Source organism: Delphinapterus leucas, chromosome 12 (assembly GCF_059928025.1).
Source record: "Delphinapterus leucas isolate spDelLeu-1000000601 "Yukka" chromosome 12, BTC_Dleu_Yukka2, whole genome shotgun sequence".
Classification (NCBI taxonomy): Eukaryota; Metazoa; Chordata; class Mammalia; order Artiodactyla; family Monodontidae; genus Delphinapterus; species Delphinapterus leucas.
Genome location: NC_143140.1, coordinates 45,102,266 through 45,118,098, shown reverse-complemented (window position 1 = coordinate 45,118,098; position 15,833 = coordinate 45,102,266). Strand labels below are relative to the sequence as shown.

General features: G+C 37.7%; 1 protein-coding gene across 4 annotated transcripts in view; it reads left to right on the top strand.

The window, feature by feature from the left end:
- The window catches only part of PDSS2 (decaprenyl diphosphate synthase subunit 2), a 279,875-nt gene that overhangs the window by 164,345 nt on the left and 99,697 nt on the right, over positions 1–15,833 (top strand). For all 4 annotated transcript variants that reach the window (XM_022553618.3, XM_089921620.1, XM_022553615.2 and 1 more), the window contains one exon: positions 6,831–6,905. In XM_022553618.3, coding sequence (XP_022409326.1) covers positions 6,831–6,905 — 75 coding nt within the window. The remainder of the gene's footprint in view (positions 1–6,830; positions 6,906–15,833) is intronic.

Genomic DNA, 15,833 nt, shown 5'->3' with positions numbered 1-15,833 from the left:
ACCTAATCATTGTTTAAATAAATAAATTATATTTTTCATTGTTAAGTGACAAATAAGGCCAAGAATCATGCACCGCCATTCAAAAAGTGAACAACTTTTTTGGATTACTTTTGTATTGCTAGTAAAAGAAATCCACATTTTTGGCAAATTGACCATTCCTTACAATTGTTATGAATAAAAAATGTGTGCAGCTTCACATTTAGGTGTTTCTGATCATGGGGCTTACTGTTGATAAAGCACAGATACCTCTTACCTAGATATGCAGACTGAGGCCCAAAGAAGTGATGTGCTGGCCCAAGGTCATGCAGCTCATCTGTGTATTAATCCTCTAGGTGATCAAAGACAAATAAATGGCCTTTATATGGCCATCACTAGTCTCGTTAGTACAGTGCCACGTACATAGTAGGCTATCAGCAAATGTTTCTGAAATGAGTGCACCAGCCGATATAATGTTAAATTTCAACACTTCATACTCGAGCCATTTTCCTGAACTTGTGGACTATTTAAGTTTTATCAGCTGTGATTTTACTTTTCTGGAGTTCACTGAATTTTCGTGAACCATTTTGACAAATGTTACCAGTAGTTAGTTTATAAACCAACGTATCAGCTGTTCTAAATTAAAAAGTAAGATTACCAATTTGCTTAGTTTTTGCTGCACCTGTCCTACTGGTAGTGCCATTTCTCTCTCTGCTCTTCGCCCTTAGCCAGAAAGAAGTTCCCAGCTCACTAGAACAGATTGCCATCCCTCCCACAAATAAGCACGGCCTTACGTATTTGGCAGCATTGAAGAGGCTCCCTTCAAAAAGCTGAGTTAGAAGCTTCTTCCAGAACTCCTGTGAGTTAGTGGTACGTTTACTGCAACAGACCTCTCATCATTGTCTTCATTAAACCTGGTCCTTGTCTGGTAGGAAGGAGTGGAGAGAACCATTCTTTCACCGACTTCATCAATGGCTTATTAAAGCCACTCATTTATATTAATCAGCATGCAGATTAGGGCTCATCTGGGTTGTGTGTGCCCAGGTGGTGGGTGAGTAGATTCACCCCTTATTTGGCCACTGCTTCTGCTCCCCGTGTTCTTCAGAGGTTGCTTCTCCAACGAGGCTGCCAACCTGGAAGATCTGGCTGGGCGCTGAGGACTGTACCTGGAACCAGATAGTTTGCTTAAACCCAGTTTGTAAATGATAAAGTGCTTTACAAATGTTAGATATTATTGGCCTCTATGGGAGAGCGCTACTCCTTTACCAGTCCTTCTCTATCTCACCTTGGTAATGTAGGTAAATATTTCTTCTTTAAAAGCAACTCTCAGATACTTTGTGCTCCATTTGTATGAAGAGGAACGGAAGAGTGAAGCTAACCACTCTGGTTACCATTAGCAGGCTATTCAGCATCCTTTATCTATAAAAGTATTTTTCTGTAAAATATTTTCACTGACAATATAGTTTTTGTGACTTAAAAAAAAATCTTGACAGTATCCCTTCAAATGCCAAAGCACTTTGAAAAGAACATATTTACACTAAATCTGTCTTTTGTTCCTCCCAAGATGTATATTAGAATTAATTTTCCCTCAAGGGTGTTTTACCTTTGCTACTGCTTCATGCGTTGCTATTTGTTCCTGGGGATTGGGGGAGGAGTGCAATAGATTCGTGTGTAATTAATGCCATCAGAACTGCAGATGCGTGCACACACATGACTGTTTCCTTTGCTAGCAGCTGTTAAGAGTACTAAAGACTGAGGGGCTGTGGGTTCATTTGCCTCCCAAATAGAGTGATGGATCACACGTTGTCCTTTCATTCCACACTGTAGTAAAAAATGTCATTAAAGTAACCTTCCCAGTGCAAGTTTTTGAAAGACGATTATAAATCTGTAGTAGCCTCCACAGTTTTAATATACCAAGCAAATTAAGTACATAGGAACCTTTTAAAAGTGAATTAAGATACAACTATACTACCTTATGACATCAACTCAGCTTATGCTGACTTGGGTTTCAGTTGGGCCACATTAGTTTATAATTAACATTTTTCTAAAGATTTAGTTGCATTTTACTTTAAATTTAGTATAGGCGCTCCTTTGCTCAAACCGAAGTGGTCTGGTTTACTAGTGAAACATGTACAACTCTGTTGAGTCTATTCCATCTGTCAAATGCTGACTGACAGTACTCCTGAATCACATTTATTGAGAAAGGCACAAGTTTTCTGCACAGAATGCTTATCACCACTTACAGATCTTATTTTTGCTAATCAAGAGACTATTGATTGTTATATTCCATAAATCAATTTGTAGACACAGCTTAGCTTGAAGCCTTTCTGAGACTGAAACAGGGTATGCTTCTTCCCATCCCACCCCCTAGAAGTAGGTTTATTTTATCTGATTATGAAAGCAAGCTAATAAAAGGAGAGAAAATATAGTACATTATATACTAAGCAATTATACATTTAAGCAATTCAGAAAAGTTGAAGAAAAAATTTTAATTAAAAACATCTAGAATCTTACCACTTACAGATTATCATTATTATCAATATTTTGCTGTTTCAGACTTTTTTCTCAGCATATATGAACACATAGATTGACCTCATTTTTGTTTTAAAAATACCTATCATGTTGTTCTGTTTTGTACCCAGCTTTTCTTTTTCGTTTCCTTAAGAATATGTTATAGACATCTTTGTATAGCAGTAAGTGAGGATGTCTTTTGGCCATTTGGTCATTACCACCTCCTACTTCTCTCAATTTCTAATTTTTAAGTTGAGAATTTTATTATAATTATAATATATAATTATATAAAATTAATATATATTATATATTTATATATAATTAATTATATTATGTACAATTATATTAATATATAATTATAATTTTATTATATAATAATTACAACACCTTTTGTAAGGGTATGCATCACTTTAGTTTTTCAGTTTAAAAAAAATCACTGAATTTTAGTTACCCTTGCCAAAAGATAAAGAAGGAAGCAATTACATATTCCCTTGCAGTTGGTAAAATTTGTCCTGTAAATTAACCATTTAAGAAATTCATTCCAAAGGTCAGTTATATTGGATCTGTAATTGTGCTAAGGTTCAGACAGATCTGAATACTACCTATTCCTTATCTTTGATGAGAGGGTAGTGATTAAAATGGGAGAGGTAACAGAGATTGTTTGCTTGAGAACAGCAATTTGATGTCCACTTCCTTTCCTATGCAACCTCCTCTCTGGTAGCCAAAAACGAGGTGGCACGAGAAACCAGCTCATAACACTGACATTGTGAATGGTTACGACTTCTGGCTCACTGAAATCTAAGGTGTTACTTAGAAGATTGGGAGATAGTGTATGACATTGCTGTATCGTTAAACACGACACAAATCAAAGAAAAAAGCATATTTGCATTTGCATGTACAGGTAAGCAATTCTGCTATTCTCACAACCTCCAGAAATGCAGAAATGAAGAAACATATCTCCTATTTGATTACTCTCTAGGCAGGTAAACTAAACTTTATAATAGTGTTGGTGACAGTCATATAATCTGAAATAATGTTTCAGGATGCAACAAGTCAGTGTTACAGAGACCTCTGATTTTGGTTAAAATAATCTTTTCATGTGTTCTGTTGTTGAATTAAAACCCACTTTTTCTAGTAGAAAGTGTTTGCTTGTCCCCCTGGGCTTGGAACAGAAGTCCTTGGTCTTTCTCTGGAGCACCAAAAAGTCTGGGACGGGGACTCTTAGTCTCAGACAGTCTGGCAGTTGAGCTCTAGATTCTCTTCTGGCTGACGTTATCCTTGCTACCGTTTTAGGTTGCTTGAACAAATCATTCCTCAGTAATCTGAGGGAAGGGAGGAGCTCATTAAGCAAGTGCTTTCTTTTTTTTTTTTTAATTTATCTTTTGGCTACATTGGGTTTTTGTTGCTGTACGTGGACTTTTCTCTAGTTGCGGCAAGCAGGGGCTACTCTTCATTGCAGTGCGCGGGCCTCTCTCATTGCAGTGGCTTCTCTTATTGAGGAGCGTGGGCTCTAGGTGCGCAGGCTTCATTAGTTGCAGCACACAGGCCCAGTAGTTGTGGCACGTGGGCCCTAGAGCATGCGGGCTTCAGTAGTTGTGGCGTGCAGGCTCAGTAGTTGTGGCTCACAGGTTCTAGAGCGCAGGCTCAATAGTTGTGGCGCACGGGCTTAGTTGCTCCGCGGCATGTGGGATTTTCCTGGACCAGCGCTCAAACCCGTGTCCCCTGCATTGGCAGGTGGATTCTTAACCACTGAGCCACCAGGGAAGTCCCAGTAGGTGCCTTCTTGTATTTAAGTACAGTAGTTATCTAAACAGGTGAATGCCTGTGGTAGTAAACCATGTGATGAAAAAAAAAGATGAGATCATTAAATGGTCTTGTTAACATATGTATGGGCTGTTAGCCCTGTGGTCTTCCTAGAAATATTTGCAATTTTAAAGGAGGATAATACTTAAACACATCTCTTTTTGGTATAATTTTAAAAGTAAACACTTCAGGCAGTGGAAAGATATTTAAGTGTGTGCTGGATAAGTCACTTTTGCCTGGGACATATTCAACTCCCCTAGGCTAGACTGCTTTTTATACTCTCTTGCCTTCCTGGACTTGTTAACCTAAGGAAGTCCAAAGCTTTTTCCTTGATGGTTGCTGTTGGCAGTGGAGGTGTATTCTGCTTAAGCAAGGATGGCCGTTTGGAAGTACAGGTCATTTATAAATTATAAACTTGTAAGTACAGATCTACATATATTTGCTAATTGCATTAACAGAAAAAGAATTGGAGAATAAAAAGGTTTTGTTGCTTCGTCCTGGTCTGGAATTTCAGGGAAATAAAGGAACACTCTGTTTATCCAAAACCAGATCCATTGTTAAAATTAGTGTCGGACTTTCTTTTTGTAAATCCCTCTTCACTTTACCAGTGCTGGTCTCAGACCTCAAACTGTTTCAAAACCATAACATTTCTTAGTGACTGATTGATCTGTATTATGTGTCCAACCATCAGAGGGATCTTGGGATGTTGCTTGTGTAAACTGTAATCCAATCTGATGCTGTGCATTTAGTTACAGTCTTTCATAGACCTATTGGCAATACTCTATCCTCCTGGATTTGGGAATAGAGCTTATCTGATACCTTCAGGGGGGAAAAAATCCATTCATTTTTCTCTCTTTCCCCACTTAAATAACTCAACACATCTGGTAACACTGTAGGATCATTGTCCTCGCAGTTCCTCTGCAGCTCATATTGCTACAATATTTCTTAAGTATTTGGTTACCTAAAGGGCAATGCGATTAAAAAAAAAAAAGACTTTGTATAGGTCTTACAAATTAACCCATCTGCAGAGCTAGAAAAAAATAATCCCTTTAATCAGCAAAATTTCCATATCGGCAGCCTTGTGTGTGTTGTGCAGGATGCATGTAAATATACATTTGGAGATAAATGCTTATGTGTTAAAATTTTAAAGCATATCTTTCTAAAAATTCATGTCATTTGCCTCTAAGAAAATGTTTATTAAATCCAAGGTACCTGAGATTGAAGTATCTTGTTGTTTGGGTCTGTATCCTTTGGCTTAATAATGTCTTCAATTACAAGAATGATAAAAGCTGAAACAAAATCCTTTAATTCAGTCAAAACTGAGCTAAATTTTAGGAAGCAAAGAGTGGAAATCTGATACAGGACTGCATAACATAGGAAGCTAAGTATATAAGATACTAAGACTTCTTAAGAAGCAGGTAGAGTTGCCTTGAGGAATTCTTGTTTGAAATGGCTGCACTGAACATTATAATAAATACCACTGTTTTATCCTCTTGAATTAAGATGGTTTATGCAAACAACTCTAAATTGTACAGTAGTTCCAAAGAGACCATTTACTATTTTCTGCTTGTTTTACATTCTGGAACAAGTTCAAAGCTTTTGATTTTGTTTGATTTTTTTTAATAGCCTGGGCCTTGAAAATAATACAGGTTTGATGATACAATTTCAGTATTACAGTTCTGTAAAAATTTTCAGTGTTTATGGTACATTTGACCCAGGGGCCCTACACCAAATATATCCACAGTGCATTTTTAGTACAACAGAATGAACACGTTAGAAAGGTTGCTTTTCTCTCTGTATTACGTATGAAAATTAGCATTGTGATGCCTCCCAGAATGGGGATATTGAAAAAGTATCCACCTGACAGAAATAAACATTCAGCAAATAAATAGGGTTAAGATTTCATTAGTTATCTGAGGGACTTCCCTGGTAGCGCAGTGGTTAAGAATCCGCCTGCCATTGCAGGGCACACGAGTTCGATCCCTGGTCCGGGAAGATCCCGTGGAGTAGCTAAGCCCATGTGCCACAACTACTGAGCCTGCACCCTAGAGCCCGCGTGCCACAACTACTGAAGCCCGCGCACCTAGAGCCCGTGCAACACAACAAGAGAAGCCACCACAATGAGAAGACCACGCACCACAACGAAGAGTAGCCCCCTTTAGCTGCAACTAGAGAAAGCCCACGCGCGGCAACGGAGACCCAACGCGGCCAAAAATAAATTAATTTTTTAAAAAATTTCATTAGTTATCTGAAATTTAAGCTTATGTTCAATATGGCTATTACTGGATTTTCACATATATTAAATGCTATGCTTACAAGATTTTTTTTTTTTTTGCTTGAATTATGACCGGAAATATTGGATCACAGCTCTAATATCCAGGTGGGCAATGCCATTTGCCAGGATCTTTGCACATAACCCCATTTTTTTTTTTCTATCAAGCAGAATACTGCCTTGCTACTAAGCCTTGTGAAGCATTCTGAGGTAAAAATAGGGATACATTTTTTTAATTGTTTCTTTTGATTTTTTTCTTGTTTTTTAGGTTGTGGAACTTTTAGCAAGTGCTCTTATGGATTTGGTACAAGGAGTATACCATGAAAATTCTACTTCAGCAAAGGTAAAGATTTGGTAGTCATTATAAAATGTTAGGTTAAAAACCCTCGTGGCAAAAGTAGAATTGACAAGCAAAAACATCATTCTTGTTTTGTGTTTAAATTGTTCGTGACATTTTTTTAGATTAGTGTTTTGGCTACAAATTCATGGTCATATGCTTTGCGCATAGCAGATTTAGCCAATTAAAACAACCTCTTATCCTCTGGCTGGATTCAAAGTCTGTTCAATCTGCAGCAGCCCAAAAGACACCAGGATGCTTCTGGCTGGCAGGTAGCACTGTCAAAAAGGCAGGCAGGCTGGAGAAGCAGCTCATGCTGAGGTGGCTGGACCCAGCCTTTCCTCAGAAGAAGGGGCTTTCCATGTCCCAAAAGAGTGGACATGGTCCCAAGAAGGTGACTGTTGGGGGCATGAGGGAGGAATGTCTTCTATATCCAAGAACCAGAATTTACTGCATTATTAAATTCTCTGTGATAAGACGTAAGATGATTGCACAGTTGGATTATTTTGATTAATTTTATAGATCTAGAATTAAGGATTTTTGACTCATTTAGCAGGACATCTCAAAAAGGGTTACGTTTTACTTCCTTAAAATGCAGTTATTTCATTTCAGCAGGATATTGAATGTGAAGCAATTGCTTCATTGACCACCACCATCAGTTAACATGTTATAAAATATTATAAGGGACTCCTATATAAGTGTTTCATTATTCTAACTTCTTCAGCTTCTGCATTAGCAAGATTTCACTCACTGCAAATTAGAAAAAAATATGCATGTATGCACATCTTAAGCTTTTTGACATTTCCATGTGAAAAAAGAAAGAAATTTTACTGGAAGTGAAACCTAGGGCATGAGCAACTTGGATATGAAATTTAAAATTTAAAAGTATAACCCAGGGATTCTGGATGGTTCAGAGAGTGGTTAGTGAAATATGAAGAATTACACCTTGAACATCTGCTATCATTTGGTTCAGGGAACCATAGTTCCTGGCAGGCATATCGAACTTCACCTAAGCAGCATAGTACTGTGTGGGGACCTGGCAGGGTATATGACCACAGTAGACCCCCTTTCCTGTGTTTTTCAAAAACATACCATAGGGCTTCCCTGGTGGCACAGTGGTTGAGAGTCCGCCTGCCGATGCAGGGGACACGGGTTCGTGCCCCGGTCCGGGAAGATCCCACATGCCGCAGAGCGGCTGGCCCCGTGAGCCATGGCCGCTGAGCCTGCGCGTCCGGAGCCTGTGTTCCGCAGCGGGAGAGGCCACAACAGTGAGAGGCCCGCGTACCGCAAAAAACAAACAAAACAAAACAAAACAAAAACATACCATAGTTCTCTACCATGGCTGAAGGTTAATAGGAGATTGTAAAATGGAGGACTCCTGGTCTAGTTCCACTTATAAAAAGACCCCTTGTATATAGTATGATGAAGACGATGGTGGGTAAGCAAATAACACTGTGGTAAGTAATTCACCTGTTTCTTCCTTAAAGTCTTCACAGTAATCCTGCTAGCAGAGACTGCTGCTCTCCCCATTTTACATCTGTGAAAACTGAGGCTTAGAAAAGATTAATGTGCCCATAGTCATACAACTTGTTAGTTGAGATTGAACCTCAGACCTCAGGCTCTTAACCTCCCATTCACTGCCTCTGTAACCTAAATGAAGCCTGATTTGCTAGCATGCCTCTGCCATACCTGAGATCCTACCATATCTGATGATTACAGTGACCTCTTCTGGCAGCTGAAGCATTGTTTCCCCCCGGGATATTTCTAAGGCGTTCAGTTTAGTTCCACATAAGATATTAATGTTTTATAGTTAAATATCTGTTAAGTTTTAAGTGAAAGTGTTATTGTTGATTTTAAGGTTCTTGACTTACTCTTATCATTTGTCCACTATAATTACTCCAGTTTATTAATAATTTTGTGAACATTTGTTAAGTACTTTTTATATTTCAAGCAGACCTACTAGCAACAACAATAAAAATGCTTAGCACTTCACAGTTTGCTTATACTTTCTACATAATCACCTATGAAAAGGGTGACATTTGTTGGTACCCATTTTATAGAGGAAAAGCCTAAAATTCAGAGATGACAAATGCCAAGAAAGCAGTGTCTGGAAATTGTTAATGCATGTTTGACAGTGACATGATCTGAACCCAGGTTTTTTGACTCCAAGTCCTATATAATCTCTTTCTTCCTGGGAAAGAGAAGAGAGGCAGCAGCAAAGTCTTTGAAGGACTGTTGATCATACATGAACCATCACTTAGCAAGCACCAGTTGCTGACTTTGATTATCTAATTTAAGTTTTACTCAAAAGACTCTAGCAATGCTTTGTCATCTGCCCTCTTTCCCCACCACCTTCCCAAACACAGTCCTTTCAAACACTTGAGAACTTTTTTAAGCAGTTACATTTCTGAATATAGCCAAACCATTTAAAGAGCTGTTCTTTTTTTATAACGGAAACAAAAATGCATAGTTGAACTGAAGCAGTGGGAGTGCTTCCTTGATGCCTTCATTTGCTCTTTAGGTCCAATTTAGGTTAACCACATTTCCCTTCCTAACCAGAAAAATTCTGAGCTTTTTTTTTCCCCTTCTGCGTGTGCTTGCCATTACAGTGGCTGTTCAGAATCTGGTTTTTCTAACTTGGCCCAGGAATCACTTCAGAGACAGAGAGAGCACTGCCCCCCACATGGAGTGCCTTCAAGGTTTTCATGTTCTGACAAGATTGGGAAGCAGCCACAAATGGAGGTCATGTGGGAAGTGAGTTGCACAACCTCCGTAGCCTGGGGCCAATTCAGTACACAAAAGAATTGCTTTGTGATTTAAAATAAGCTGCAAACCATTTCCTCTCTCCAGGGATAAGAGGATACAATAGTGGTCTGTTTTCTATATGGCTACGTACTACAGTGATGGAGAAGCTGGGTAGTATAAAAATAGCTTTCTGTGGAGTAGTATCTCTGTGACTAGGGTAGATGCATTAAAGCAAATGGAGGGGAATCGTAACTGAATATGTTAGGAATCACCTTCTCTAGAAGTTTGTAGAGTAATTACCTAATCCTCCTTAAAACTATGAAAATGTATGTGACTTATGTTAGTAATACTTAACAGATTGTACGTAAATTGAGATTCAGTGTTATTTAGGAAATTCATCCTTGTTCTGTCCATTGAAAAATAACATTTTTATTTTTGCATTTGCTAGTTTGCGAACCATTTCTTCCTTGAAATAAAAATTAGCCATTGTGCTTTCTTTAGTGTTTATATCTCCCTTCACTTTACCTGCTTTTTCTTTTTTTGTTAGCTAATTGAAGAAAGAAGCACATCAGATAGAAAAAATGCACTTTAAATGGTCGTTTGCCATCCTAAGAGTTCCCTAGTCATCGTATTCATATTACTGTGCACGCTAAATATTTTACATTTTAGCAAAATTTGCTTTGAATCCATAGGCCATTATATCTAAAATCTTTTTTTTTTTTTTTTTTTTTTTTGCTGTACGCGGGCCTCTCACTGTTGTGGCCTCTCCTGTTGCGGAGCACAGGCTCCAGACGCGCAGGCCCAGCGACCATGGCTCACGGGCCCAGCGCTCCACGGCATGTGGGATCTTCCCGGACCGGGGCACGAACCCGCGTCCCCTGCATCGGCAGGCGGACTCTCAACCACTGCGCCACCAGGGAAGCCCTATCTAAAATCTTTTTAACACAATTATCTTATTATTATAACTTGTTTTCTAATTAGAAAAGTAAATACATGTTCATTAAATAAAAATTGAAAGTACAGAAAAGGTCAAGAGGAAAATAAAAATTATTTTATATAAGCCATCCCCCAGAAATGAATCATGATTACATTCTAGTGTATTTCCTTCTAGAGTTCATTCTATATTTCTCCCATTTTTGAGTTATTATTGTACATATAATTTTTCATCCTGATTTACTCTCCAGGATAGTCATTTTTGTTATTAAAAGCCTTCAAAAATATTTAATGGCTGTTTAATATTTCTTCATACTACTGTACTATAATTTACTGAACCAGTCCACAGTTTTTGGACACTTGTGGGTTTTTTTTTTTAACTAATTTAAACAATATTGTGATGAACATTTTAGTGTACATAACTTTGCTCTATTTCATACTATTTGCTAAAAAAAAAATCTGAAAGTGAGATCCTTGAATTAAAAAAGTAAGAATATTTTCAATATATCCCTATGCAGAAAAGGACTACTGTCCTTAGAAAAACTGCTTGTAAGTTTGGCCTTGGATTTTAGGGATGTTTCCACCATTCTCTAACTGATAAGGGCAGTTCACTGTACCTAAATTGTCTCTGCAAACAATGTTATTTATACTGATCACCTGCTTTCCTTCCGGGAGCCTGGAATTTTGGTACATCCTAGGCAGTGGTTGCCTACATCACCAATTCCAACAAAAACTCTGAAAACTGAGTCTCCAGTGAATATCCCTGCTAGACAGCATTTCACATATGTTCTCATACATGTTAATTCTTGGAGGAATTAATCACATCCTGTGTGACTCCACTGGTAGAGGAAGGATTCTTAGAAGCTTACACCTGGTTTCCTCCAGACTTCATCTCTGCACCTTTTTCCTTTGCTGGTTTTACTTTGTATCCTTTTGCTGTAATAAACTACACCTGTGAGTTCAACTATATGCTAAGTCCTGTGTATCCTCCTCACAAACCATCAAACCTGGGGGTGATCTTGGGGATCCCAACACACTCTTTTTCTGATTTTTTATTGTTTATTTCCCATCCACTCCTGCTCCCTCCTTAGGAATCTAATCAAGGTCCTCTGTAAGGCATGTGTCTTCAACCCATGTTGGTGTTGAGATGGATAACAGCAGACTTCTTCCCTATTTTCAGAGGTTCTGCTCATGTTAGCTTGGTCCCAGTCTCAGGAAAGTGAGAGGGTTTTAAAGAGAATCCAGTTGTCTTGGAAAAGAACTGATTTTAACAGAGTCACTGAAATTGTAAAGATCCGTTCTGTTTTTTTCTAAACACATTATATTTCCAGTAGATTATTCTCTTATGAGGAATATCATCGCTTTTGTGGGGCAAGATAACTTCTATCCACTTATTTGTTTTATCTTTTTCTTTTTTTAAAGATTTTTTTGATGTGGACCATTTTTTTTTTATTATAAATTTATTTATTTATTTATTTATTGGTTATTTATGGCTGCATTGGGTCTTCATTGCTGTGCGCGGGATTTCTCTAGTTGCAGCGAGCAGAGGCTACTCTTCATTGCGGTGTGCGGGCTTCTCATTGTGGTGGCTTTTCATTGCGGAGCACAGGCTCTAGGCGCATGGGCTCAGTAGTTGTGGCACACGGGCTTTGTTGCTCCACGGCATGTGGGATCTTCCTGGACCAGGGATTGAACCCATGTCCCCTGCATTGGCAGGGGGATTCTTAACCACTGCACCACCAAGGACGTCCCTAAGTGGACCATTTTTAAAGTCTTTATTGAATTTGTTACAATATTGCTTCTGTCTTATGTTTTGGTTTTTTGGCCGTGAGGCATATATGATCATAGCTTCCTGACCAGGGATTGAACCTGCACCCCCTGCACTGGAAGGCGAAGTCTTAACCACTGGACATCCACGGGAAGTCCCTGTTTTATCTTTATGTTTATCTTTTTTTTTTTTGGCTCTCATGCAGCTTTCAAGTAAAACAAAAATAAGATAATTCAGTCCACTAGGAAGTTATGGATTATGTCCTATCTGCAAAGCCCTATGCCACCACCTAAAATATAATAAAAAATGAGCAAGCTGAGTTTTTCCCATTGAGAAATATAACAGGAGGGACTTGTGAACAAAAATTACATCTGGCTGGGAAAAATCAGAAAAGATATTATGGAGAATGTGATATTTGAGACAGACATTTAAGGATAGGAAGGATGTCTACTGATGGCATCCTTGAGGAGAAGGATGGCATTTCAAGCAGAAGAAACAGCATGATCAAAAGTAGGGAAGCATACGTAAGATCAGGGCTTTCTCCATGTTAGAATAAAGGAATAGTGAGAAGACTGGAAAAGTAGGTTTTGTCATATGCAAGAAGACTCATAATGCTGGAATGTAGAGCTAATATCCTTTTTAGTAATTGAGATAAGAGAGAGAATGAAGGTTTTTAAACACAGTAATTACACGATCATATTAACCTTCGGGGAAGTTATTCAGCGTGGCTTACAGGAGATTGGAGGGAAATGAGAACAGTTAGAAAGCCAAAATAATGATGAAGGTCAGAGGTGCTCTTCTCCCACTTCGATGTTGTTGGCCCCTTCTTGATATTCATATCTCTACATCGGTATCATCTTCTCACAGAGATGACCCACCCCCAATCTAAAGTAGCCACCCTACTTAATTCTCTTTATCTTAATCACAATAGCCACCATCTGATGTTTTTCTTATTGTTTACTTTCAGTCTCCTCCTACAAGAATATAAACTCCATGGGAGGAAGGATTTTGTTTACCATAGTAATCCCAATATCAGCACGGTGCCTAGCACATTAGTAGTAGCCCAAAAATATTTGTTAAATTAATGATATAGAAAGGCCTAGAGTGCTTGGAATGGAAGATTTTTCTCATTTTTCTGACAGCTTTATTGATGTAAGTCAGCTGCAGATATTTAAAATACACTATCTGATATGTTTTGATATATGTGTGCACCAGTAAAGCTATCATCACAATCAAGATAATAAATATATACATCACTTCTTGCTGCAAAAGCAGTGGATCCCCCAAACTCAGTGTTCGTTAGCTGTAATATAAGTCCACTGAAGGCATAGCATCCGTCTGAGCCCATTGCATTGCCCCTGCAGGATTTGGGGTAAAGGGTAACCAACACAAATATGCTAATGCACACGATTCTTCCCATGCCATAAATAATAAAGTCCTTTATCTCTGAACCAGGAGTCTTATGTCTTCTGTTAGCATCCACAAAACAGCAAAACAGTAACAGACTAACTCACTAGGTTGTATGTATGTAGGATAAAAGCAAATCCCAGATCCAACAACTAGACCCTCCAGTATAATGTTGAAGTGGTGAGAATGGACATCCTTGCTTTCCTCCTGATGCTAGGAAGAAAACATTCAATATTTGACCACTATTAAGTATGATGTTAGCTGCAGGTTTTGGTTTTGGTTTTGGTTTTGGTGTTGATAGAGGCTCCTGATTAGTGAATATGTTCCCTTATATTCTTAATTTCCTGAGGGTTTTTTACCAGAAATTAATGTTAGGTTTTGACCATTTTTATTTCTGGAGCTACTGAGGTGATCATATATATATATATATATATATATATATATATATATATATATATATATATATATATAAATAATTTTTTTTTAGTTCTCTTTTGAGATTTTCTTTTTTAGTCTGTTAATATGGTGACTTAATTGATTGATTTTCAAATGTTAAATCAGCCTTGCATTCCTGGAATAAACCTCACTTGATCATGATGCAGTCACCCTTTTCTATATTGTTGGATTTGATACTCTAAAATTTTGTTAATGTTTACATTTTTATTCGTGAGGAATAAGGTGTGTTATTTTCAGTTCTTTGTAATGTCTTTGTCTTTTGTCAATATCAAGATAATACTGGCCTCAAAATGAATTGGGAAGTATTTCCTCTTTGATTTTTTGAAAGATTTTGTGTAGAATTAGTACTGTTTCTTCCTTACATATTTGATAGAATTCACTAATGAAACCATCTGGATCTTTCTTTATGGGAAAGTTTTTTTGTTTTTTTTTTTCCTACTACAAATTCAGTTGCTTAAAATATCATACTATTTAGGTTATGTATTTCTGCGTGAGTAGATTTTGGTAGTTTGTTCGCTGCAATGAAACACTATTTAAGTTGTCAAATTTATTGGCCTAAAGTTGTTCATAATATTCCCATATTATCCTTTTAATATCTGTAGAATTTGCAGTAATGTCACTTCTCTCATTTCTGATACTGGTAATTTTTATCTTCTCTCTAATTTTCCTAGAGGCTTAACAATATTATTGATTTCAGAGCACCAGCTTTTGGTTTCATTGACTTTATTTTTTCTCCTTTCTTTTACATTGATTTTTCACTCTGATTTTTACAATCTCTTTTCTTTTGATTGCTTTGGTTTTATTTCCTCTTCTATTTTTATTCTTTTAAGCTGAAATCATGTATTTGAACTCTGATTTCTTTTCTAATATGGTATTTAGTGCAATGAATTTCCATCTAAGTGCTACTTTAGTGGCATCCCACAAATTTCCATTATGTTGTTTTTCATTTCCATTCAGTTCAAGCCACTTACTAATTTCTCTTTTCCTTAGACTCATGGATTATTTTACAGTTTGTTATTTAGTTTCCAAATATTTGGAGATTTTACAGATGTCTTTCTTTTATTGATTTATAATACCACTGTGACTAGGGAACATTTTTTTTTTTTTTTTTTTTTTTTGCGGTACGCAGGCCTCTCACTGTTGTGGCCTCTCCCGTTGCGGAGCCCAGGCTCCAGACGCGCAGGCTCAGCGGCCATGGCTCATGGGTCTAGCCGCTCCTCAGCATGTGGGATCTTCCCGGACCGGGGCACGAACTCGTGTCCCCTGCATCAGCAGGCGGACTCTCAACCACTGCGCCACCAGGGAAGCCCCGGGAACATTTTATATGGTTTGAATTATTTTAAATTTATTGAGAGTTGTTTTATGGCCCAGATATGAACTATCCTGGTAAATGTTTTATATTCACTTAAAAAGAATATGTAGATGACATGAAACTATACATAGAGAATCCTAAAGATGCCAACAGAAAACTACTAGAGCTAATCAATGAATTTGGTAAAGTAGCAGGATACAAAATTAATGCACGGAAATCTCTGGCATTCCTATACACTAATGAAGAAAAATCTAAAAGTGAAATTAAGAAAACACTCCCACTTGCCATTGCAACAAAAAGGATAAAATATCTA